The 23,897-nt window shown below is 38.4% G+C and overlaps 1 protein-coding gene across 1 annotated transcript in view; it reads right to left on the bottom strand.

The window, feature by feature from the left end:
• Window positions 1–223: 223 nt before the first annotated feature.
• The window catches only part of plxna3 (plexin A3), a 167,608-nt gene continuing 143,934 nt past the window's right edge, over window positions 224–23,897 (bottom strand). Inside the window, exons 22-38 of the mRNA XM_059332274.1 lie at window positions 23,176–23,295; window positions 22,299–22,442; window positions 19,816–20,050; window positions 18,332–18,474; window positions 16,440–16,595; window positions 15,247–15,347; window positions 14,927–14,993; window positions 14,532–14,678; window positions 11,008–11,167; window positions 9,802–9,905; window positions 8,150–8,246; window positions 7,970–8,047; window positions 6,562–6,674; window positions 5,946–6,115; window positions 5,650–5,862; window positions 4,709–4,859; window positions 224–4,249 (exon numbers count right to left, since the gene is read on the bottom strand). Coding sequence (XP_059188257.1) covers window positions 4,154–4,249; window positions 4,709–4,859; window positions 5,650–5,862; window positions 5,946–6,115; window positions 6,562–6,674; window positions 7,970–8,047; window positions 8,150–8,246; window positions 9,802–9,905; window positions 11,008–11,167; window positions 14,532–14,678; window positions 14,927–14,993; window positions 15,247–15,347; window positions 16,440–16,595; window positions 18,332–18,474; window positions 19,816–20,050; window positions 22,299–22,442; window positions 23,176–23,295 — 2,295 coding nt within the window. The 3' untranslated portion in view covers window positions 224–4,153. The remainder of the gene's footprint in view (window positions 4,250–4,708; window positions 4,860–5,649; window positions 5,863–5,945; window positions 6,116–6,561; window positions 6,675–7,969; window positions 8,048–8,149; window positions 8,247–9,801; window positions 9,906–11,007; window positions 11,168–14,531; window positions 14,679–14,926; window positions 14,994–15,246; window positions 15,348–16,439; window positions 16,596–18,331; window positions 18,475–19,815; window positions 20,051–22,298; window positions 22,443–23,175; window positions 23,296–23,897) is intronic.

The raw sequence follows: 23,897 nt of genomic DNA, 5'->3' as shown, positions 1-23,897 counted from the left end.
TTTACATTCTGCTCCTGGGATGCTCACTCCTTCCTCCTCCTCCTCCTCCTCCTCCTTCAGCATGCTGACAGAGACTCCTCTCCTCCTCTGAACTGCCATCTCATCACCCCCACGAAAAAATTTATTATTTACGTGAATTCTGATCAAAATGGCAACGAGGATATAATTAAAAATGCGTCTGATGACTTTGAGTTTAAAGGGCGATCTGAGATTTTTGTAAAAAAAAAAAAAGGAGACCAAAGATTTGATCTGAGATTTAAAAAGCGTTGAAGATACCGATCGGCCGATTTAAACGGTGCCACTGTAAAGAAAAAGATTTTTAATTGAGCTGCAGATACGATCAGTGATTTAACGGTTGAGTTTCCACTGCAGCAGCAGCAGGAAAACACACACACGCACACGCACACGCACACACACACACACACACACACACATAGACACACAGGTGGATGAACAGTGGTATTGGTATGGTAGTGGCTTCCCTCCCTGTTCTATAATTAATCATCTAAAAGGCAGTCTTTTATCAGGACCCTTCCTCCTCTTCCTCCTCCTCCTCCTCTTCCTCCTCCTCACTCGGGTCCTTTTGGCCCCAAAGATTCAAACGACAGTGAAACAACAGCAAGAAAATAAAAAAAAGGTGCTTTGTAGCTTTATGGCATCGCAGAGAGCCAAAAGAGAGACGCTTCAGCTGTGGTGGAACATTTTCACACGACACTCCGGACGAGTCTCGAAGACCTGACGGTGTTTTTTAACACCTTCACCAGAGATGGTTTGCATTTCTACAGAGGAGGTCATGAGACCAAAAACCAGACCAATAAATAATAAATGTGGATGTGTGGAAATATTTATGGGAACTATACAGATTCATAAACTATTCCATGATTCGTGTAAAGTTTGTGATAAGTTTCCATTTCCCACAGACTCTGACTTTTAAATGGTTCTTCCAAATAATCCTGCTTTGAAATTTGAATTTAATTCACATAAGATAAGGTGAATAAAATGTATTTAAAGAAATGTAGAATCATGGGCTAGGGCTGTCAAAATTAAGTAATTAATTGCACAATTTGCTGTGATTAATCACAATAAATCACTTGGTTTTCTTTTTGTCCTAAAACCAAAGCATTAATATGGATATTTGCCTTTAAAGATGAGACTTACTCAACATTGTTGGTACCAATGTATTCCTTAGGTCTTGTAGATTATAAATAAATTGCAAAAATTACACATTAATTTTGACAGGACTAGTAAAACAGGGACTCAAAGCTCCCCATAAACTAGAAACAAGTCTGTGTGTTTACAAAATGTTAAATATCATCGTTGAACTTTAATTTAGACCAGTAATGTTTCTAAACAATAAATATTTGTCAGTCATGTGAAGTGAAAATGTTTTACCACAGAGAAAAAAGGCGTGCGGGGGGTGAGGGGTGCAGCGTCGCCATGTTATATTAGTCTTTCATCCAATATTTGACCATCAAGAGAGAATAAGAGCAATTCACACCCGGTTCAGTATTTTGAGTCGTGCATTTGTTTACCAGCATCAGCATGGTTTGACCATCCAGATGGACTGAGGTCTGATTTCTCCATCTGCAGAATCATATTTTCAAGTTTTAATTGTAGAATTGAGACGGAGCCGGCAGTGTGAAAGTGCCCTCATTATTCTCGAGGAGGTACAAGAGCTCATTATGACAAAGACCCCATCCGAGGCTCCACATGCAACATTTTAACCCCTTTAAACGCCCGAACCTCCAGGCCACGCCTCCATCCGGTACACTCCACTCCTCTTCTGTTCAAACAAACATCCAGTTTGGCAAAAAAAAGCACCAAAAAGTCTGTTTTTCCACCATAAAGAGCAGATTTTCAGTTCAGTTCAGCTCCGGTTAAATCCAGTTTGACTCGGTTCAGTCCGGTCCGGTCTGATGGTGTTAGGATGGACTTGGTTTGGTGCCGGTCTGATCCAGCGCCCTGTCTCCTGGCTCTCTCTCTTCCTCCAGACTCTGATGTAGCATAATGTTCAGCTTTATACAAGTTCAGCTCCTTTGAAATCCAAACTGTCAAATCCACAAAGTTCTTATTACATTACATTTCAATATTTCTTTTTTTTCCTTTCTTTTTGTATTCTTTTTTAACTTTTATACTTTATCATCATTATTATTATTATCTTTCATTTTTTTGTTTGTTTACAATTATGGCCACAAGTCTTAAAAGTTCTTGAGTCCGGTCCGGTTACAACTCCATTCAAGGTTGTTTTTGATCCGGGTTTGGTCCGAGTCCGGTCCAGTTCTGACGTGATCCGGTCCGGTCTTTACATGGCACTGGGCTTGTAGCTCTGCACAGTATTTCCCCCTGGGCACGGTTAGCATGGCGCTGTAAAGCATGGCTGAATGTGGGTGTGTGTGCAAGGTCCGACAATAAAGCGATCTGCACCAACTGGCGTCAAAGTCTACCGACTGGTGCCGAACCCAGAACCCCATCTTCCAGGTCGTTCTGGTCCTGAAAAATGCCGGTCAGTCCACCTTCAGAAGGTCTTCACTTCCGATAAATTTGCGAGTCTACCTGCTTATTTACAGACCTTGCCTATGTGCCTGTGCTGGAATGTATTCAAAATGTTATTCTGGATTCATTTCGGTTTAATTATTCATAATTCTGGCGAATTCCACAGTCTTGATTGGTCGGGCAGTACATTACTTAAGAGTGTTCCTGGCCAATAGGAAGGCCAGAGGCCAGCAAGACTGACCTATGACGGAGTGGGGTAGAGGAAAAAAAGTGGGGGTACAAGAGGAAAGTGGTTAGGAAGGAAAGAAGAGGGGAAGATAAAAGAAACGGGTAAAGCAAAGTAGGAGGTAAAATTCTGAGGAATTGAGGATGCAAGGAAAGGAAAAGAAAAATGGTGGGAGGAGGGACGGATTTATGGACACAGGTACTGGTCGGTCGGTAGGCATCGGGCTCAGTGTGCTGTGGTACAGAGTGATTGTCCAGAGAAAAACATTGAGTGGTTATACAGCAACTTAGAAACTTCTAGATCCTGACGAGGCTTGGGCGAACAGTCCAAGGTCAAGTCAAATTGTCTCAGCTGATAGAGTCCTTATTTCCTTTTCTCCAAAGATGAACTCCACCTGGATTCCACATCTTTCAAGACTAAGCTGAAATTTCAAAGTTCAGTCAAGTCATCAGTTTTTGGGACATCAGTTTATTTGCTTCCTTCTCCTTCCGTTAAAGCTTGAAACAACCTCCAAATCCATCAGCAACATTTTTGACTCCATTCCTTAAAGCTCGACCTGAACTTCTTACAGTGAATCCGAATCCTTCCAGGCTAAGGATCCAAGGTGAGGATACATGGCCCAAAATAACGACATCATTAAAGAGGCTTCGGACTTCTGGCCTTGACTTTACCTTTTGATATGTAGCCAGACATTCGTTTAGACTACGATGAGGCTCTCAAGGTAAAATCAAGCCTGTTGCTATTAACTTTGACCCTCTGCCATGATCAGCTTAGTTTTTGGATCTGTTAGACCAGAACAAGCCTTTCGAAGTGAAGTCTGTAGCTTTGACGGAAACTTGACTTGACCTTTTGCTCTTCAACCTAGCGTCTAGCAAGTTCCCAACTAGGCTGGGAATCCTGCAGTCAGGTTGATTCGTTCTCACATCACATCCATTGTTTGGTGAAACCTGACTCAGTCTTTAGCCTATTTTTACCAGGTCTTTCCACAGCCACGCCCCCCCTTACTTTGATCCCTGCTTACACCTGCATTGGATTTAAATCCAATTCCAAACCGACAGATGCATCTAGAAGATTTGTTTTTTTGCCCAAAATGACTCCATTCCGTGTTGCAGTCACAAAGTAAATGTATCCAAATCGGTTTGGAAACTGATTTTCTGCCCCAAAACCCACCAAACGGAGGTAGTTGGGGTCCCAGCCATCCAGGTAATCAGTCTTCAAATCAATCAATCAACCAACTGACAAATAAATTGCTGATGGATTGATTGCTCAAGGGCTGGAGCTGTGGCTGTCAGTTCGGTCCAACACTGAGCAGTTCAGCTGACTGTTTAAACAGTTCAGAAAAACAAAAAGCCTTCACTTCCCTCTCCCCCATTCTTCTTCCCCATCCCCCCATCCATCCATCAGTCCATCAGTCCATTCGTCCCTCCCCTTCTCTCAGCTGCTCCCAGACATCAGATTGATGGCTTGCTCCAGTTTGTGCCTCAATTTATGTTTGCGACAGTACCCGTCCCGGTCCAACGCGGTCAGGATCTGCATAGAGGAAAAGATAGAACAAATCAGACCAGTACCTGCAAACAAAAGGACATGACTCTTAAAGTCTCTAATTACTGATTGACTGATTGAAATACTGAGATTTACCGAGTTAATACTGAGTGCATTACTGATAAACAGTGTAAACACTTGGTGTACTAGCTATTTTTAGTACAAGGGACTAGTACAAAGGGATATTTAGATTAGAACATTTTTAGGCACAATCATGGCCTTGTTCCATGGAGGAAAATGTCTTTCGGTCAGTCCAACATTTTGGTCTAGTGTGAACGAAATATCTCAATGAAGATTGGACATTTTCTACAGATATTCATGATTCCTAAAGTGCGAATCCTTAAGACTTCAGTGATCCGGTAACTCTTCATGTATTTGCACCATAAGGTCGGCAGTTTGGCTTTGTGTGAAATGTCTAAATGAGCAATGAAACCCTGCCCCACTCACCTCTTCCTTGTACTTGTTGATGTAAAAGTAGAGCTCACTGAGCGCGCTCAGTGTGTTGAACTCGGTGCCATGCAGACGAGACTGTTCCACCAGGTAGGCATCCATGTCCTGATCACTGATGCTGGGCATCTTTGCAATGTCCCTGTAGTACCTGCAGGACACACACACACAATGTATAACTTCAGACTTATTTACTTATTGTATCAACAAGCTAATGTGTTGCTTTAATTGATCCAGATAATTACCAACGTCTCTAGCACTAATTGTGTAATTGTTCTTTCTGCTTTTTGGCAAACAGGCAATCACCTAATTAGATGTCAACACTCATTGTTTTGATTTATATTATAGTATTTGAATATGGTAACTGTCTCACCACCTCTTTAGTTGATGGAGTCTATTTGTAACAGTATGTTACTATTTGTTTAAGCTACATCCATCCAGTTCTTACATTGTGTATTACAGTATATTAGCTGTTTAGCATGTTAGCTGCCTCTCCAGTTCACTAGTGATTTTGATTTTAGTTTTAACTAGTTTTAAATTATTTTTTATAATTATTATTATTTTAACTAGCACTTGTTGGGGTAGATTACAGTGTTAAAAAGTAACCTAAGGTAAGTTATTAAACAGATTAGCTTCCTCTTCATCCAGTTTTTACATTGTGTCTTACAGTATGTTAGCTAATTAGCATGTTAGCTTCCTCTTCATCCAGTTTATACATTGTTTATTACAGTATGTTAGCTAATTAGCATGTTAGCTTCCTCTTCATCCAGTTTTTACATTGTGTATTACAGATCATTAGCTAATTAGCATGTTAGCTTCCTCTTCATCCAGTTTTTACATTGTGTATTACAGTATGTTAGCTAATTAGGATGTTAGCTTCCTCTTCATCCAGTTTTTACATTGTGCATTACAGATTATTAGCATGTTAACAGGTAAGTTACCTCTCCACCCAGCTCTTGTAGTTGGGGATGTCTTTAGCGTAGAGCAGCTTGTTGGACGGAGAGTCTTTGCCAAGCCGGTGTTCAGACGTCGAGCAGGAGTCCATGAAGGTCTGAGCGACGACTGACAGACAGGCATCGGTGATGCTGCTCTTGTGGATGTCAAACACGAACTGAGGATTCTTTATGACGTTCACCCAAAACCTGAGAGGAAGGCTGCACACAGAGAGAAAACTTTGTTAAAACTTTTGGGTTTTTATCATGTGCAGAAAGTCTTTTGTCTTTTTGTTTCCTCTCACCAGTTGCTCTTCCAGGTGTGCCGGACGTCAGGGTCGCTGATCTGTCGTTTGTCCGCCTGCTCGTCCAGAAAGTCGAACATGTATTTAATCGCCAATGGGAGTGCAGAGCCTCGGTGGGCCGTGCTGAACACCGTCTCAAACAGGTCGTCCACAAACTTCTGCAGTGTCCCCTGGTGGTGGGAGGACCAAAGCAAATGATTCAATATTTTACATTACATTATATATTAGCAAAAAAACAATCAAAAATGTCACAGGACGTCACATCCAATTAATAAAAATCTACACACATTTGCATAAATGTTTGCATCCCATGTTTATCTTAATTGATTGATAGCCATATTAATTAGCTTATGTTAGAATTCTTACAGGTTAGCATTTAGCATAGATGTAGTGAAATGAAAACAAATGTGGTAGAGAACTTTCAGTATAGTTTTTGTTTCCAATTATTCGGCTAAGGTGCTGTAAAAAACTATTACTGTCTCAACCAGATGCTCTGAAATCAGGCACCAATTGATTTAATGTGAATCTGTTCTCTGTAGTTTCAAAGTCATTAGGTCAGTAGCCTTAAAAGTACCAAGTTAGATACCATACCATAGACTTGTGCATTGTTTGTTACCTTGGTAGCCAGCAGTCTGGTAAGGTAGATCTCAGAAACCATCTTGCTGCCTCTGTCTCCTTCTCTCTGGTCGCTGTGCTCGTGATTCTTCACCAGGTGCCACAGTTTAGTCCCTGAAAAAACACACATTATCATTAATTATTTATAAGCAAACACTAACAATGTGAAAAAAACAGACCGCCAACAAGAACACTGTGATTGGGAAGAAAACTAGCTAGCAAAAAAGGGTACTTTTTCACAGGACTTTGACGGCATTGTCAATGAGTTCATCCTTCCATTCACTTCTTCAGATGGCTAGCAGCCAAAGATGTCTGCGGTTAGCATTGAACGGAGTGTTACTTGATGAAATTCGGTAAAAATGAAGACCTTTATGAGTTCCTTTTGTCGGTTTTGGCAGCGCACTGCACAACAGATTACAGCTCTTTCTGTGATTAAAGTTTTCTCGTGTATTTGAGCATACGATGCTAGAATGACCAACAAGATCAGGGGTCCCCAAACTTTTTTCGGTGAAGGCCACATCAACTTTTCTTTCTGTGATGTGGGGCCAGAGTCAGTCTATAACAGGAAATGATATGGGCCAAAGTGACCACCAGTGTTATTGTGTAAATATAACGATAATTTGTTGGCCTTGGCACATTCTTGGCCATTCTGCATTCAGAATCTATTTTCCGTTTCCACATTTTGTTGACCGACTCTCTTCCGTTAGCTTGCCTTGCCCGCGAAAACTTGACGCTTACGGCTTGGCATCACGTAGATAGGAATATACCATTGTGTGAGGGGGTGAAAATGAGCTACTACTGTAAATAATTCACAACTAAGGTCAGTTTTAATTAGAACGCCTACCTTAATCATTACATGTGGATATTTTATAAATAAATATATAATAAATGCAATTAAAAAAAAACAGGCCATGTTTAGAGGGATTGTTTGGGATAGTTAAGTGGGCCACTCCAATTGCTTTGGCGGGCCGGAAGTTTGGGGACCCCTGAACAAGATCTTCAACCTTAATGACAGAATAGGTTCTTTGTCAATACCATTCATTACAGCCGATTTGATCGTTTTGCAGTTCAGGGTACAGAGTTCAAAAATTAACGCATGTTAAGTTTCATACATAAACTTCGTTGTTGTAAAATAAAGGCTGCAGTTTCATTTAATCTAGGCGACAAAACCACTTCTCTAAGGCTTAGGGCAAAAAATTGCCTGGTGATAAAAAACAGTTTCAAAAGTAAATACATTTACGTAAATGATGGAAGGGATGTAGCTATGAGGATGAATGCTACATTAACCTTAGGTTCGCTGGCTACAAAAGGTGAAAAGTCTGCCGTGACATGTTGTGATAAGGGCTCTATACTGTACACAGTACTACTCAGTACGACTAATACTACTTGTACTGGGGCTGCTGCAGTACCTGTCTCCTGGTCTGGAGTGATCATCGGAGCTCTTGATCTAAGACTGTCAGGACTGCTGGACGTCCGGAGTAACGACTCTGCAGACACAAAGAGAGATAAACTTATCAGATCAGTGATCAGCTGACAGCTGTTGTGTGTGTGTGTGTGTGTGTGTGTGTATGTGTGTGTGTGTGCCGTACCATATCTGCTCAGAGATCTGGTGAAGGTGAAGGAGTTGGCGATGTTGTAGGCAGAAACCTGCTTCTGGACCAGCGCCACCAGAGAACCGTCCGTTACCTAGCAACACACACAGCAACACATCAGTCAATCGGCCAATCGGCCCGTCAATCAGCTGACTAATTATCCATTCAGGCAGCTAACTCGGTCGATTCTTATCTCGTCAAACGATCTGGATCCGCTCTCCACACGTGTCACTGCAGGAGCAGATAAGAAGCTGGACTCACTCAGAGAGTTTTTTCATTAAAAACAGAGAAAATATTCAGCTTTTAAGCTTTTAATCTGCGTCCAGAGCTGCATTTAAATACAGTGTTTGACAATAATGCTGACTGAGAGAAAGCAGCCGCTCCTTATGGAGAATATTATAGAAATATATATATATATCCTGCGACATCAGGGCCAGGTCTGTGCAGCACGCCTTCACTCCCACTGAGGATATTTTTGTCTCGTTATTAAAATAAAGAGCAACATTTCTGAAAATTAAAGGTATAATGTGCAGGATTTCCCAAAAAAAACAATGCATAGACATATAGAAAAATAATCCCACTAGTGTGTGTTGGTGTCTGTGTCTGCAGACACTTCAGTCTGCATTTTCTCTGTTCTTTTCGTTTTATTGTGTTTGAATGTTTCTCGGCATCACCCTTTGGGGATGCAGCTATGAAAATGGCAGACACAAAAAAGTAAACAAAATGAGGCAAACCACCAAGCAGACAAAGCTTGTTAAAAAAGAGAGTGATTTCACTTTTGTTGAGCCAGGAGCAGCGGCCAAGTTAGAATCTTGGATTTGCTTTCACATTTTTATCATTCATGTACATTAAAGCATCAGGGTAGCATCATCTACAAAAAAACAAGCAATGAGATTTATATTTTTTATTTTACAATAATGGTAAACCATTTATCTCAGTGGAATCAATCATGGCTTCACAGTGTGGCTGAGGAGCGCATAATTTAATGTATTCAACAGGATCTGGTAAGTGCACATGCTTTATTTTTGGAAATGTTTTAAAAGACAGATATATCACAATTTTGAGCTTTGTTTTGGTTACTTTTTGTCACAGAAACATAGCTATTGCAGGTATGATGAGACGTTTAGGGATGTAGTCAAAAAAAGGTAATTTTACCAACTCGAAATCGAAATGGGGAAAAATCTGCACGTACAGTAAATCAGTCACAGTGCACTGAGTGACTCTACCTGTTCTGCAGAAATACACGCCAAAGTGTTAATGCTGTCTGTAGTTCTGTGAGAGGCCTCATGATGAGAGGACTGTCTCGGTTTTAAAGCTTCCTGATCTTCAGTTTTTAAATCATCTTCCCCTTTAAAACTCCTTCAGACATCCCAGCATGCAAAGCTGAAAGAGCAGATTTGAATCTGAGATAAGAGTGTATGAATATCTGCAGGGCATTGAGATGATTAAACCCTCATCTTCCGTTATGTAACCAAAGTTTTCAAAACTAATTTAATGGTCTGGAATCTGAAGACAAATTCACTTTTTATTCATACTGAAGCCACGGCTGAACTTTTCCCCAGATTTTTCTTAAGCCTAGTAAGTTCTGCAGACACTCTCCCTCCCTGCTGGAGGTAAGAAAATGTGTGTGTGTGTGTGTGTGTGTGTACCTGGTAGTGTGCCAGTGTGTTCAGTCTCTTCCAGTCGCTCTCTATCTTGGTGGTCACGTCTTCGTCCTGCAGGATGATCCTGGTCAGTCGGCCCTGACGCCATTCTGACGACACAAACACATGCCACGTGATATATATTACTTTATTGATTTAGTATCACTGCACAAAATAAAAGCTGCTGACACGACAAATCAATCCAGAAAAGCAAAAAGCAGTAAAGTGCAGAAAAATATTGTAGAACCATTAATAAGTTGTAAATATGAATAGACTACAATATATACATTATGAACATCCTGTTTGTTTGATAAAAACTATAGTGAAACTAGAGCTGTTTTAGTAAGTTACTGATGAAACTGATATATTTTTGTTTGTAAGAATTTATGTCTTTAAGGAAAGAGCAGGCCGACCATGTTCTAATATGTTTTTATATATTCGCAACAAATCTAGAAGAAAGAGTATGTTTGTGTGGGACAATGTGGCACATTTTATCAATGCTGACAGAAAATTAAGTTTTGCATTTAATCAGAAGTGCAAAAAGCAGTAAAGTGCAGAAACACTGTCATTTATTTACACTCTGTCCTGCTGACACAAATACTCACTAAAGCCACTGAAAATAGTCCCCAACAAAATCATTATTTTATCCTGTTAATTTGTAAAAATCTACAGAGGACAGCTGTTAAGTTAAAATTACTGATGAAACCATATTTGAGCCGCAGGCAGGAAGTCAAACAGTATTTCGAGCAGAGTGACCAGATCCGAATATATATATATATATATATATGTATATATATATTTTCCCCAAGGTAATCTATAATTCCGATATAATGTCCAACTTAAAAATGAAACTTATCAGTTAGAAGAATTTCACAGCCTTTATTGTAACCCTTCGACTTTTCTTTGAGATCATTTCCATCATATTCAACCTAAAAGTGCAAAGCTTTTGATTTTGTGGCGGCAAAGAAAGTTAACCAGCACTTTATACATGTGTGCACAATCTAATTGACATTAAAAATAGTTTGAGTCCGACTTTTGAAAAGTAAAAAGCCAATCAACCAAATGGGAAAAGATAAAATGCTGTGCAGTCCTGCATAGCGGGGACACCTGGTCACCTCAGCTGAGAAGGACTGTTTTTTGGTTTCAATTAAACGTAATAACAACAGCAGATTCTTTAACAGGAAGTCATTTATTTGTGATGTAATCAGTTACCGAGGTCCATGTCGTCGGCCTGAGGTCTCTGTGAGAACGGGATCCCTTTGTAAACGGCGTCCAGCAGTTTGTCTTTGACCTGAGTCACCGTGTCGCAGTTCAACACCTTCACCGGCACCTCCGTCCCCGCCTCGCCCTCCGGAGGGATACACATCAGAGTCTGACAGAGAGAGAGACACTTCAGGATTTAGTCTTCTGTCAGAACTTTATGAAAGTGATAGGTGAATTCACTAAAGGATTGTACAGCTTTTTCAGCCACTAAGCCTGCGCAAACCAAAGAAAAAACAACTAATATTTGCTTTAAACTTAAAACCTGTTAAAACATTGCTTATAACTCTCCATCCTTCACATCAGGTAACCATGGTGGTTGCACATATCATCTATTTTTCAAAATTGGCTCACCAAAATGTTGCATGGACGTCCAAATTTTCAATTATAATTGCTCTCTCATTTTCAACTTTGGGGGGCATTAAACCCTTTTCAAAACTTCTTGCTCCGTTTATAACTCTTGTTCCTGTCATTCTTTCTTTAAATGGGCTCTCCTTCCTAAACATCAGGTGAACGGGGTAACAGCTGCATGTGTCATATTTTTTAAACATGGCTCGCCAAAATGTCGCCTTGAGGTCCAAATTTTCAATTTTAATTACCTTCTCATTTTTAACTTTGGGTGGCATTTAACCATTAGCTTAAAACGTAAAACTTCTTACTCTGCTTATAACTCTGGTCTTTCACATGGTTTATCCATCATTAACAACAGGTAACAGAGGTAATGGCTTCATGTTTAATCTTGTTTCAAATGTGGCTTGTTAACTTTGGGGGGCATTAAACCCTTTGCTTAAAATTTCAAACTTTTTGGGGCATCCCAGTGGAACTCTGGTAGAGCATATACTTCAGAGGCTTAGTCCCCATAGGCAGGAAGCCCAGGTTTGAGTCCGGTTGGAGCCCTTTCCTGCATTTCTCACTGTCAAATATGGCAGAAAAATTGCCCAAATTATATGTAAAAATATATATATAAAAAAACTTTATGCGCTGCTGTAGTTCCCACCATTATTTCACATGGGTTCTCTGTCCTAAACATCAAGTAAACTGGATAATGGCTGCATGTGTCATCTTTTTCTAAACATGGCTTGCCAAAATTTCGCTTGGTGGTCCACATTTTAAATTTTAATTGCCCTCCCATTTAATTTAGGAGGAATAAAACCCAGTGCCCTCCCCCTTTTAGATGGTGCCAGTGTTTATTCTAATGTATCATTAGAGGTGATAAAGTCTTATGGTGAAATTATTTACCATGCTTTCCATAAACATGGTACTAAAAGTGCCGCGACGAGTGTAAAACTGCAGATTTTGGGTTCACAGACTGTGTATGTGAAGCAGCACAGAGTGCTTAAGTACGTCTCGTGAAGCTCAGTATAGATGGGTTTGGTTATTAATAAACTCTCTCAGCCAATCTACTTGTCTCATAGCTCTGTCCTGGCTGAGCCAATCACAATCGAGCATAAACAAAAACAACTGAAAAATGAAGAATCAGCTTCCCCGGGATGTGAAATCTGCAGCCAGAGGCAGATGGTGTTAACAGTTAATCATCAAAATATGAAATAATAAACAAACAGTTTGGTGAAGTCGCATAAATCAGACTTTACTCATCATAATTCTAGTGTTATAAATGTTTTAATGGTCACATCATATAGTTTAATGTGACACCGCATCGTGAGGCATTTCAAGAATTAAACATGAAACACTGACTTGTTTATTATTTATCAGGTGTTTTTGTGTGGAAACTGCGTGCCGACGCTCTTGAAATGTTGATGATGAATGTTGGGTGTTTGTCGTGTCAGCTGGTCGTTATTATTATTGGTTATTGATAACGCAGCCTGACAAACAAACCACTGCTTTGAATAACAAAACAGTGTTTCTGTGTGTTTATTATGCAAATTAATGTTTATGTTTGAACGTGTGCGCAGACGTCTTTCTGTGTGAAGACGATGTAATGTGTTGTCCTTTCTTTGTGTGTGTGTGTGTGTGTGTGTGTGTGTGTGTGTGTGTGTGTGTGTGTGTGTGCGTGTGTGTGTGGTATCCAATTCAACAGCCGGTCGATAATGATGTTTTCCTCACTGTGACAACAATGTGGCAAACACACACACACACACACACACACACTGTTGGATACATTCACAAAGAATGGGTTCGGCCGCTGAAATGAAATGTGCATGACTTGCAGATGTATCTGCCCCGTCTCAAGCTCTGATTCAAAAAAAGATATTGCTCTAATGATATTACAGTGCAAACACGTCCATAAAGTTCTGCAGCTGAGTGCAATTTGCCTTTTTGTGTCTGACTAAATTGCAATGTGGAAAATTACAAGTGTTGCCTTTGAACGGACAGAAAAAGAAAAGTAAAATGTTCATCACTGCAGAGACATTCTTCAAAACAGGCAGGAATTTAACCCTCTGAATCCTACTAACCGGTAGCACAGTAAAAGTATGTTAACTTTAAGAAATCACCCAAAATCCACCATTTATCGTAAAAAGAAACTGCAAAAACGTTAGTCCTTGAATGGATCATCGGTCGCGAAAGATATCTTTAGAAAAAGTATCCAGAATTAAGCTTAACATTGTGATCTTTCTTTAAGAATCACTTTATTCCATGGCACATAGTGATTCATTTAAAGCATATCCAAAAATAAAACGTTTGCACTAAGCAGATACTGTTAGAAACATTATATTCTGTGAAGACATGATTGATCTGCTGAGACGAACGGTCACGTGACAAATATTCACTGAGCATGTGTTTACACAGATCAGAGAGGAGAAGACAGGAGAGGCTGGAAACATGGAAAAAGTTCATCATGTAGAATACCAATATGTTGGATTGTTCCTATTTCTAGCAATAATGTGCTGATTCCATACAGCTGCATGTCTAACAGATTTCATACATATTTTATAAATATTTTTTATATTGCGGTGAAAAACAAGGCCACCGTGAGTAGAATTTTTAAAAGGAGCAAAAAACTCCCGGAAGCTGCTTGTTGTGGTTCAGAGGGTTAAAACGTGACAGAGATGTATTTTCTCAGTCTGTTTTTCAAACCATCACACTGTAAAAGAACACAGCTGATTCATATTTTTATTAATGTACTTCAGTTCCCCCCAAATCTCTGAAGATGCCAATAATTTCTCTGTAACTGTGATTGACTGTTAGCGCTGATCTGAATCGGTTTTACTGCAGTGAGGCTCATTTGTATCTAAACGGGACCATTTGCACCAAATACATGCACATTACCTCATCTAAATATGTGCAAAGGTGTGCAGTAAGTGATGCATTTCAGCATTTGAATTCCTTTTGTAATGTTATTACTACTGAAAGAAAATGATGCACTACCAAACTAAGACTGACGTGAAAATAAAAGAAGATTGTGGAATCTGCAGTCTGTTTCCATTGTACTTGTCTTTGATTGAGTTTAATGTGTGACTCTGTGTGTGTATGTGTGTGTGTGTGTGTGTGTGTGTGTGTGTGTGTGTGTGTGTTACCAACTGTTTGTAGTCTATCTGCTGTCTGATGAGCTTGTCTTCACTCAGAGAGTAGCGAGCCTCGCCGGTGATTGCGTCAATTGGCCCTTTCTCCATCTGCTGCTTGATGGCGCAATACAGCATGAAGAGAGGCTCGCCTGCACACTCCTGCAGACAGACAGACAGACAGACAGACAGACAGTTAGTCAGGTCTTATTTCCTTTCTTTCTTCTTCCTTTCTTAATCCTGGAAACTCATCAGCAGCAGGATTTAATCAATCCCCTTCATTTCCTATGAATAAATCAGCTGCAGCTCTGATCTGATTGGTCACGGTCAGACTAAAGAGGAAGAGCTTAACGAAGCCAATTAGAGAGGAGAAGAAGAAAGAGAAGAAGAAGAAGAAAAAGTAAACACACCTTGAGGAAACGATGCAGCAGGAAGGTGAACCAGTTCGTGAGCATCTTCTCAGCAACAGACTCCGTCCTGAACACACACACACACACACACACACACACACACACACACACACACACACACACACACACACACACACACACACACACACACACACACACACACACACAGGTCAAAGGTCAGGTCAAATGTTCTGGAACAGGATATCGAATTCCTAAAGTAAGAAATAAATCACTAAATACACTTTAGATTCCATCTTTACTGTCCTAGTTAGATTTTGGCTTAAAGGTCAAAGGTCAGAGGTTAAAGATGGTGTACTGACCTCCTCAGCAGTAGTTTGGGATGGTTTCTGTTCTCCAGGTTCTTCTCGATAAGGTCAGCCAGCAGCTGTTTTAACACCACTGTTGCATATTCCATACGACCCTGAGACACAAATATCAAGTAAGAAGTTTATAAACCTACCTATAGGCTACCACCTACAAAACATCTATTGAACATTCATTACCCAGTTATTACATCTAAACAACACATAATTACCGTAATAATACTTACAAAGCCTCTATGAAACAGCTATTACCCAGTTATTACATCTAAACAACACATATTAACCATTATAACACCTACAAAATCTCTGTTGAACAGCTGATAACCAGTTATTACATCTAAGCAACATGTAATAACAATCATTAACTACCTCCAAAACATTTATAACAAGTTAATAACACTCAGTAACACCCACAAAACATATATCCTGCACCCATTCAAGCAACAGAAATGACCACCTAAAACAAATCTATTAACCAGTTATTAACAGTTACGTAGTTATTATTAAGTTATCACCACTTATAAAACATCTATTAACAGTTATAACACAAAGCATCTAATAAACAGTCATTACTTAAAAAAGTTACCACATCTAAAATAATATTAACCACCTAACAGTTACTACCTACCTACAAAATATCTAATAACAATAATATTAGAAATATCCAAATTATTAACCTGCTTTTTTCAAACTTGCAAAACATATAGCAGCTAGCGGCTAGTGTGGTAGCTAGCGTGGATTGTGTTTTACTTAAAAAACCAAAGAATTCTAGTTTACAGAAGGTCTACCTACCTATAGGCTACCTGAATTTATGAAATGTACTATATTTATAAATATGCTATTGCTACACTTAATGGCAAAAATTGCACTGGTCTGTTGGACTTGAACAAAAATAAACAATATTTTTGTTGCTTAAGCTTATGTATTCAGTCATTATTCAATGGTATACTAAAAATCCATGTGAAAAAAATTACTTCTCACCGTTCTCAGGTCAAATATTTATATGCGATTTAAATGCGATTAATTTCGAACACTTAATTACAAAGCCTCTTAATTCGATTTTTTTTTATATCGCGTCCCGGCCCTAATATTTATACTTTATATAACAGCACCAATCAGTACATATTGATATGTTTCAGGTCATTATGAAGTCATTCAGAGGTTGTTATCAGGAGGTTATTGTGAGGTACCTGCAGCGCTGCCATTAGCAGCGAGGCAACGTTCCCACGGTCCCTCATGGAGAAGGACCTCTGAGCCTCCAGGGTGTGGATGAAGGTCAACAGGAACATCTTGTTGTTGAGTAACTGACTGAAGAGACGCAGAGCTTTCTCCACATTGGCTGGAGACTGAGACACAAACAGAGACACAGGGGACAGTTAGTGTCCTGGTGTGGACCAGTGCCCACAGACTGGGGACGTCTCAACACAAAAACTAATAATGCATCAAAATCAATGCTGTTTTTGTGTTAAAAAAGTGTAAACAAACTTGCATTTAAAGGGTTAAAATCTTCCAAATGTTTTAATATTTGGTAAATTTGATCAGTTTACAGGGTGATTGAAAGATTAAACCAAAAAAAATGGAAAAAAATATTTATGTGTAATGTTTTTATCAAAGTTTTTGGAAGTTTTTGTCCTTAATGGCCTTAAAGGGTAGTATATTTATCAACAGTGTATTAATGTCATATTACAATAATAAAAAATTAGAACTCCAAAATTTATAGAGATGAAAACCTTCGTGCAAAAAACCATACCGTATGCAGGAACACAGCCAAAATTATTACCAAAACAAAAAAACAAAAACAAATCTAAAGTGAAAAATTACCCATTTGGACAGAATTTCCTGAGTGATACCAGAAGGTTATTAAATGTACTATTGAAATCCTCAGAATGACATTGAAAAATAACCAGATTTTAACCAAAAATTAATAATTTCAAACAAATCAATCTTTGTTTTTATTGTGCTTTTTAAGATTAGCTTCCAGAAACAAAATATTTAAATGCTATAAATTATATATTATATTTAAATTATATTTAAATTTGATAACACTTTATATTAGCTCTTGCCTAGTTCAGCATTTATAATTGGTTAATAAATGTACATGTTGTTCGCTATAAGCAAATCCCAATGTTTTTTACTTCAAAAATAGCACAAAAATAGCACTTTCCTCTAAGGTCAAAACTCGGTCAGATATAAACACACTGACATAAAATAAACATTTCTAGATTCAGTGTAATCTTAAACAATATAATTATTTGTGATGTCTGTTGCTCATAGGTATCCATAATAATCTTAGAACAAAAAGACACTTCAGAACTTGCCTGAGAATCTTCATGTTTCTCAGTTTTGTTAAGTATCAAAGTATTATACTGATTGTGTCTGTAGATCCATTAAACAAACAGGAGCTGCTGACAGCTAATTCTGCATACTTGTGATGAGAAAATGTAAATAAAGGCTATAAAGAGAAGACTCACAGTGTAACTCACTAAATCCAATGCAACAAAACAGTGAGAAAATACACGTATATGATTTTATTTTCATGCTGAACTATAAATATTATTATATTACTTCATATTTTTTTATGTTACTTATGTCCCATTGTTATTTACAGCGTTAAATGTGCACCGCCTCACTGTGTACATATTGTCACATTGCCCAACACTAATGTGCAATCAATCTTATGAGTACAAGGACTAAAATATGCAGGAAAAAAAAGTTCTTCTGAAATAACAATAAAGATTCAGTGTGGATTAAAAAGACAGAAAACCTCAGGAGCTCATGTCGCTCCTCTGAGACAAAAGATAAAGAAACTTTTCTGCCATTTCTCATCAAATTCTTGAAATCCCTCCATCCACCCAGAGACTGATCCACTTCCACACCTCGTTATTAGGATCTGAGGAAATCTAATTCATGGCTGTGGCTGCAGAGAACAGAGGCTCAGCGGCTCAGAGCTTCCTGCTGGGCTCGCTTAATTAAAGCTGCATGCAGGCCCAGACGCGGCAGAGATTGTTTCTGGAACATTTCTTCTGTGGATAAAAGTAATGAAGTGATATTTGTGAGTGAATGTGTGTTTGTTGGTTCGTACGTCGAGCTCTTTGAGGACTGGGTGTTCTTCTATCCCCGGGAACATGACCCTCATGGTGTAGGTCCGATACTCCAGGAAGGGAATCTTCACTCCGTCCATGTCGTTGGTCAGCTCCTGGATGTCTGTCTGCAGCTCTGCAAATGCTGCAGGGCGGAGGAGAAAAGACAGTTAGGATCACTCAGTTATTTTACTTTTAACAGGACGGCTGACAGTCTGGATTTAAAGAAAGCAAGAGGCCTCCTGCAAGAACCACTCAAACGACAGATTCCTTCAGAAGTGGTTCCTACATAGCCTGGGTATACCCGTACTGCCTTGCGCGCTCGATTTCATTTCAAACTGCAACACAGTCTGGCAACTACGGCCGCTTCTTAGTCCTGTTTTAGGGATCCAATCACAGAATGGGGAGGGACGGCAAAACGCCGTCTGTACTACTGGACAGACGGAAGCTTGTAGTCTAGTAGCTAGTCTGGCTATGGAAACATCAATTTCTGTCGCTCTACATACGTCATCTGGTATAACTGATACTGATACTGAAGAGCTACCTACAGACGCTTTTGATAGACATTCTAAGCGCCCAATAAACGGCTCTAGAGGATCGTAAACCACAGTTCTTGCACTGAAAAACAAAATCACAGTAAGTGGTTATTTTTTATTTGCTTCAAACCTTTTGTATCCCTATTTATACTGTTAAACATGCATTTGAGCATGAAATATGTTAAGTTACTGCACTGTAAACATATTTGAAATTGCAGTTTCATCATATCTGGTTAAGTGCACGCTCCTATATGTGGCCCTGTGGTAGTGTCCATGAAAAATTGTGGCCCCCTGCAGCTTTTAAGTTGCCCATCCCCGTTGTATAGCATAAAAGGAGACGTTTTAACACAGTTTATTCAGTCTCATGTGGTTGCAACCAGGAACTCCCTGAGTTTTGATCTCTTGACCTTTGCAAGAATAAAATTTAGATTTAGACTTTAGACTTTATGTGATTTTAATTACACAGACAAACACACACACACACACACACAGGTAACTTTATGCGATTTTCGCCACACACACACACACACACACACACATTTTGAGGTTAAAGGGCATAGTTTGAAATCTCTGAAGAGTCTCATCATAGTGTACACACACCGGCAGTAGCCCCCGTGGCCCTTTCAAAATTTCCCCAGAGGAAATTTTCTAGTTGTTATTGTTATTTCTTTTTTGCACTACCTCAGACCTGAAGCTTGTTATCATAGTTGCAGTTTCTTTTTGCCCAACTGTTTTTTATTATAACTATTTAACCTGTGGTTCTGTTCATTTTTACATGTTGCATTTTCTTGTTAATAAAAATATTTCTGTTAAATTTTGGGGTCTTTGTTTTTATCCTGGTGGTATCGAAAATGGTATCGAGTATCGAATATTTTCCTGAGTATCGGTATCGAGTTGAAGATTTCAGTATCGTGACAACCCTCGCCACTACACGGCGCCACACCACGTACCCTCCTTGCACTCCAGCGCCACGCGGCTCTCCAGGTTGTCCATCTGCAGCTGGAGGCGTTTCAGCGTCCTGTCGGCGTCGCGAGTCTTCCTCTTGTAGGCGATCAGCACGGCGATGATGGCGATGAGCAGCACGCCTCCGCCTGCTCCGATGCCGATGATGGCGGGCAGCGTCAGGGCGCTGTCGGAGTAGATATGGAGCGTCCCCGGGGAGTACTCCAGACCCCCGACAAGGATCTACAGACAGAGAGAGACAACAGTGTTACATTCACATCAGAGCTGAAATAAAAGTCAGAATAAATCATTCAGAATAAAAGTATTGTGTTTTCGACAACTTGTTTGCAATTTCAATATTCTCTGAGATGATAAAGTCATAAATTTGCAAGAAAAGGCTCACAAATGAGCCCACCTCTTGCTGTGTGTTATATCTGCAGACGATGACCTCATCGAAATATACTCTGATACCTCGTAAAATAGTTTTTTTTCTCTTAAATTTGCCACTTTAATCTCTGAAAGAGTTTTTTCCCCCAACAAATGTATGTCTCGATCCCAGAGAATATTCAATTATTAAGTAAATTTGTTAGTTTCTTTCTTGTCATTTTACCGATTAAATCTCAGAGAAATGATTTCTTCTTAATTTGTTTTGACTTTCAAAGAATTTTTTTCTTTTTGGGAGTTTTTTTTCCTCATAAATTTACAACTTTCATAGTATATTTCCTGCGATATATAGCCACTCTCCCTGACTTTGTATTTCTTTTAGTAATCATGGCTCTAATACTACTACATTTATTTTATTAATTTTAAATTTAAAAATAGAATCTTTAAAATAACAAATGACAAATATTGTAAAAATGAAAGTTTTCCCCACAGGGTCTATATATATATATATATATATATATATATATATCAAAGTATTTCCATGTTTCCGTATTTAAAATCACACATTCTGATGAAATAAGCTAATATAACAATAATATTATAAGCTCAGATATGGTTATTTTTTCCTGATAGAAGTGTTTGTCACGCATGATTCAATCAAGAACCGTGAGAAATTTGAAAATCTGACACTAATTTCTGTTTATACAATTTTTGGCTGTGATAAATGGAGCAATTTTGGTGATTTAAAAATTAAAAAACAAAACAAAAACCTTTTAAACCTGCAGGCAGATTGTCGGGTTCAGAGGATTGAGTCTGTTGGAAATGTGGACTCACACAAACACACACTAACACAACCACACGCTGTACGTGTGTGTTTGGGTACACACACAAATAGAAACCCACAAACACACACTTACAGAGACACACATGTTTATAAACTCTTATATTGATATTATAAATGTGTATTAATTATGTGCTGTTTCCTGTATGAATGTTTGATGAAAGCGTTTCCTCTTGCAGGTGATAAACATCGATCATAAAAACAGATCAAGACTCGAATGAACAATCTGATGAATTAATGATGAAGATGATGAAGATGATGAACTCTCATCACTTCATATAAACTCATAATTTATTCATCAGAGAAGAAGAAGCACTAACGTATCGATCAGTCATCAATACTTTTAATAATGTATCAATAGTCTGTTGACTTTCATCATCTGTGTGTGTGTGTGTGTGTGTGTGAGTGTGTGTGTCACACCCTCTGATCTGTGACATCAGACCAATTACCCATGATTCCCTGCAGCCGCACTTAACGATTTTCACCTTTTTAAAGACCTCCCCTCGTCTTCTCCTCTTTCTGATCTCCATCCTCCTCTTTCTCTCTCACCTCCTCTCCTTATTTGTTCCTCGGCTAGCCTCCTTATTTTTCCTCTTTCTTCTCTGGTCTCGTTTTCTATCCTCTTCCATGTTCTGTTATTCTTCTCCTCCTCTCCTCCTCTTTCTCTCCACCTCCTGTTCTCCCATCCTTCCTTCTATCCCCTTCATCATTAATTTCCATCCTTCTTTTTCTTTCCATCCTACCCTTCTTCTTACTCTTTTACTCTCCTTTCTTTTTCTCCTATCCTGTTATGACTCATCTTAATTAAAAATCTAAAATAAAAAAATAAAAAACTGACTAACATATAAATAATGGAGTGATCTAAATAAATAAAAATATTTTTTTATAAAATAAAATATCATTCACGAAACAGAATTTTATTGACTCATATAAATTAAAAATATAAAAAGAAAAATAATTACTGTATAAAAAATAAATTACTGACTCATCTAAATAAAAAATATAAAAAATGAAATTTATTTACTAAATTAAATATTATTGACTAACCCAAATTAAATATTTACAATAAAATGTATTAACGAAATAGAATATTCTTGACTCATATAAATTTAAAAAAATAAAAAATAAATTCTTACTGACTAAAATACTGGAATCTTAATAAATTTACTTATTTATCTAGTTAGCTGACAAAACAACTGAGATAAGATAAGTTTTGTAAAGTGTCTGATGGATCTGAGGGGGCGGGACTAAGGTCCCGTCACTCACCAGGACTCGCTGTTCTCCCGTCAGATCTGGCGAATCACAGAGCAGCTGGTTTTCGGACACGGTCAGCAGGCACGGAGACTCTCCGATCAGAACCGTGTAGTTCAGACGGTTGTTCCCCGGAGCCGGAGGGATCAGGTTCTTACCCTGAAATACCAACAAGGAAAAGTGTGTAGATTCAGTCAATTAGAAGTAAAAGTCCTGCATTCAAAATTCAGTAAAAGTAAAAAAAAATATAAGCATCAAAATCTATTTAATGTACAGAAAAGTAAAAGAACTCATAAAGGTACGTGTGAAAAATGAACACTGGTGAATATTCGTCGAATCTTCGTAGAGTTCAGTTTATGGACGTCTGACCGTTCCTTCATGCGTTTGAAAACAAAATATATTTTATTACTGTATTATAATTATTGATGCATTAATGTGTTCACCTTTCATATTGCAGTTGGTAAAGGTGGAGCTCATTTTAATTTCTTAATACACTTCTGTTTGGGAATGTATTTCTACGACAGCGTATTAGGGCCGTTTTTTGAAAAAATAAAATAAAAATACAGACCCGGGGAAGGGGGGTAATATTTCGAAAAAAAGTCACAAATTTATGAGATTAAAGTTAAAAAAGTCAAAGATTTACAAGATTAAAAGTGGAAAATCAACGAGAAAAAAGTAGCAGATTTAAAAGAAAAAAAGCCCCATTTTTTTTCATACTTGGCCCTAATAAGCCATCGTATATATCTGATTTATCCTGATAGATAATAACTTTATTGCTCATATTTTATATCATCAATCTGAATCTGCAAAGTAAATGTAGAGTAGAAAATGCAAGTAAATGTATATGTGTTTGAAGTCTCTTCTTCTTCACTTCCTGTGTGTATTTTCTCACCTTGAGGATGATTGGTGACCCCGGTTTGACTTCCAGGATCCCAGAGCTCCCCAGGGGGTCAAAGGTCGGGTTGGGGTAGTGTGTGAAGGGGGTGGAGTTCAGGACGAGCAGAGAGGAGACCTGGACACCAACCACGAAACATTAAAGTAACTAAATATTACCAATATTACTGCAAATACGACAACTTTTACTACTGCAGCAGTCATAAAACGTATCAATAGTATTTCCATACATTTCACACCATTCGGTTACTGCTAACCACCTTTTTAAATTAGGCATTCTGATCAAATAATGGTTGTCAATGTTCTTCACACATGAATCCTTCAAGGACTGTCAGAAATCAGAAAATCTGACACTAATTTCTGTTTTTAAAGTTTTTGGCTCCAAGAAATTATTTAATTTTGGTATTTTTTTGACAGAAAAGTGATCCCTGTCTGTTGGGAATTCCAAAATGTGAACATAAAAAACAAACAGACACACACTTATAAACTCTACTTTTCATATTCTAAATGTTTGTATTAATTATGTGTTTCCTGTACGAGTGCTTGATGAAAGCGTTTCCTCTTACTGGTGATAAACATCATTTATAAAATCAAACGAACTCTCGAATTAAACTGTTTTGCAAGTGATTCAATTTTTGTGACCAGATTGTTTTGTCAACAAAGTACTTGTTGAATTAATTATCCGTTGCTCTCATTTTAAATGTTTTGTTGTTATTTAAG

The sequence above is a fragment of the Centropristis striata genome, chromosome 5 (genome assembly GCF_030273125.1).
Source record: "Centropristis striata isolate RG_2023a ecotype Rhode Island chromosome 5, C.striata_1.0, whole genome shotgun sequence".
In the NCBI taxonomy this organism is placed as follows: Eukaryota; Metazoa; Chordata; class Actinopteri; order Perciformes; family Serranidae; genus Centropristis; species Centropristis striata.
The sequence above is the reverse complement of the archived record's forward strand: the minus strand, read 5'-3'. Positions and strand labels throughout refer to the sequence as shown.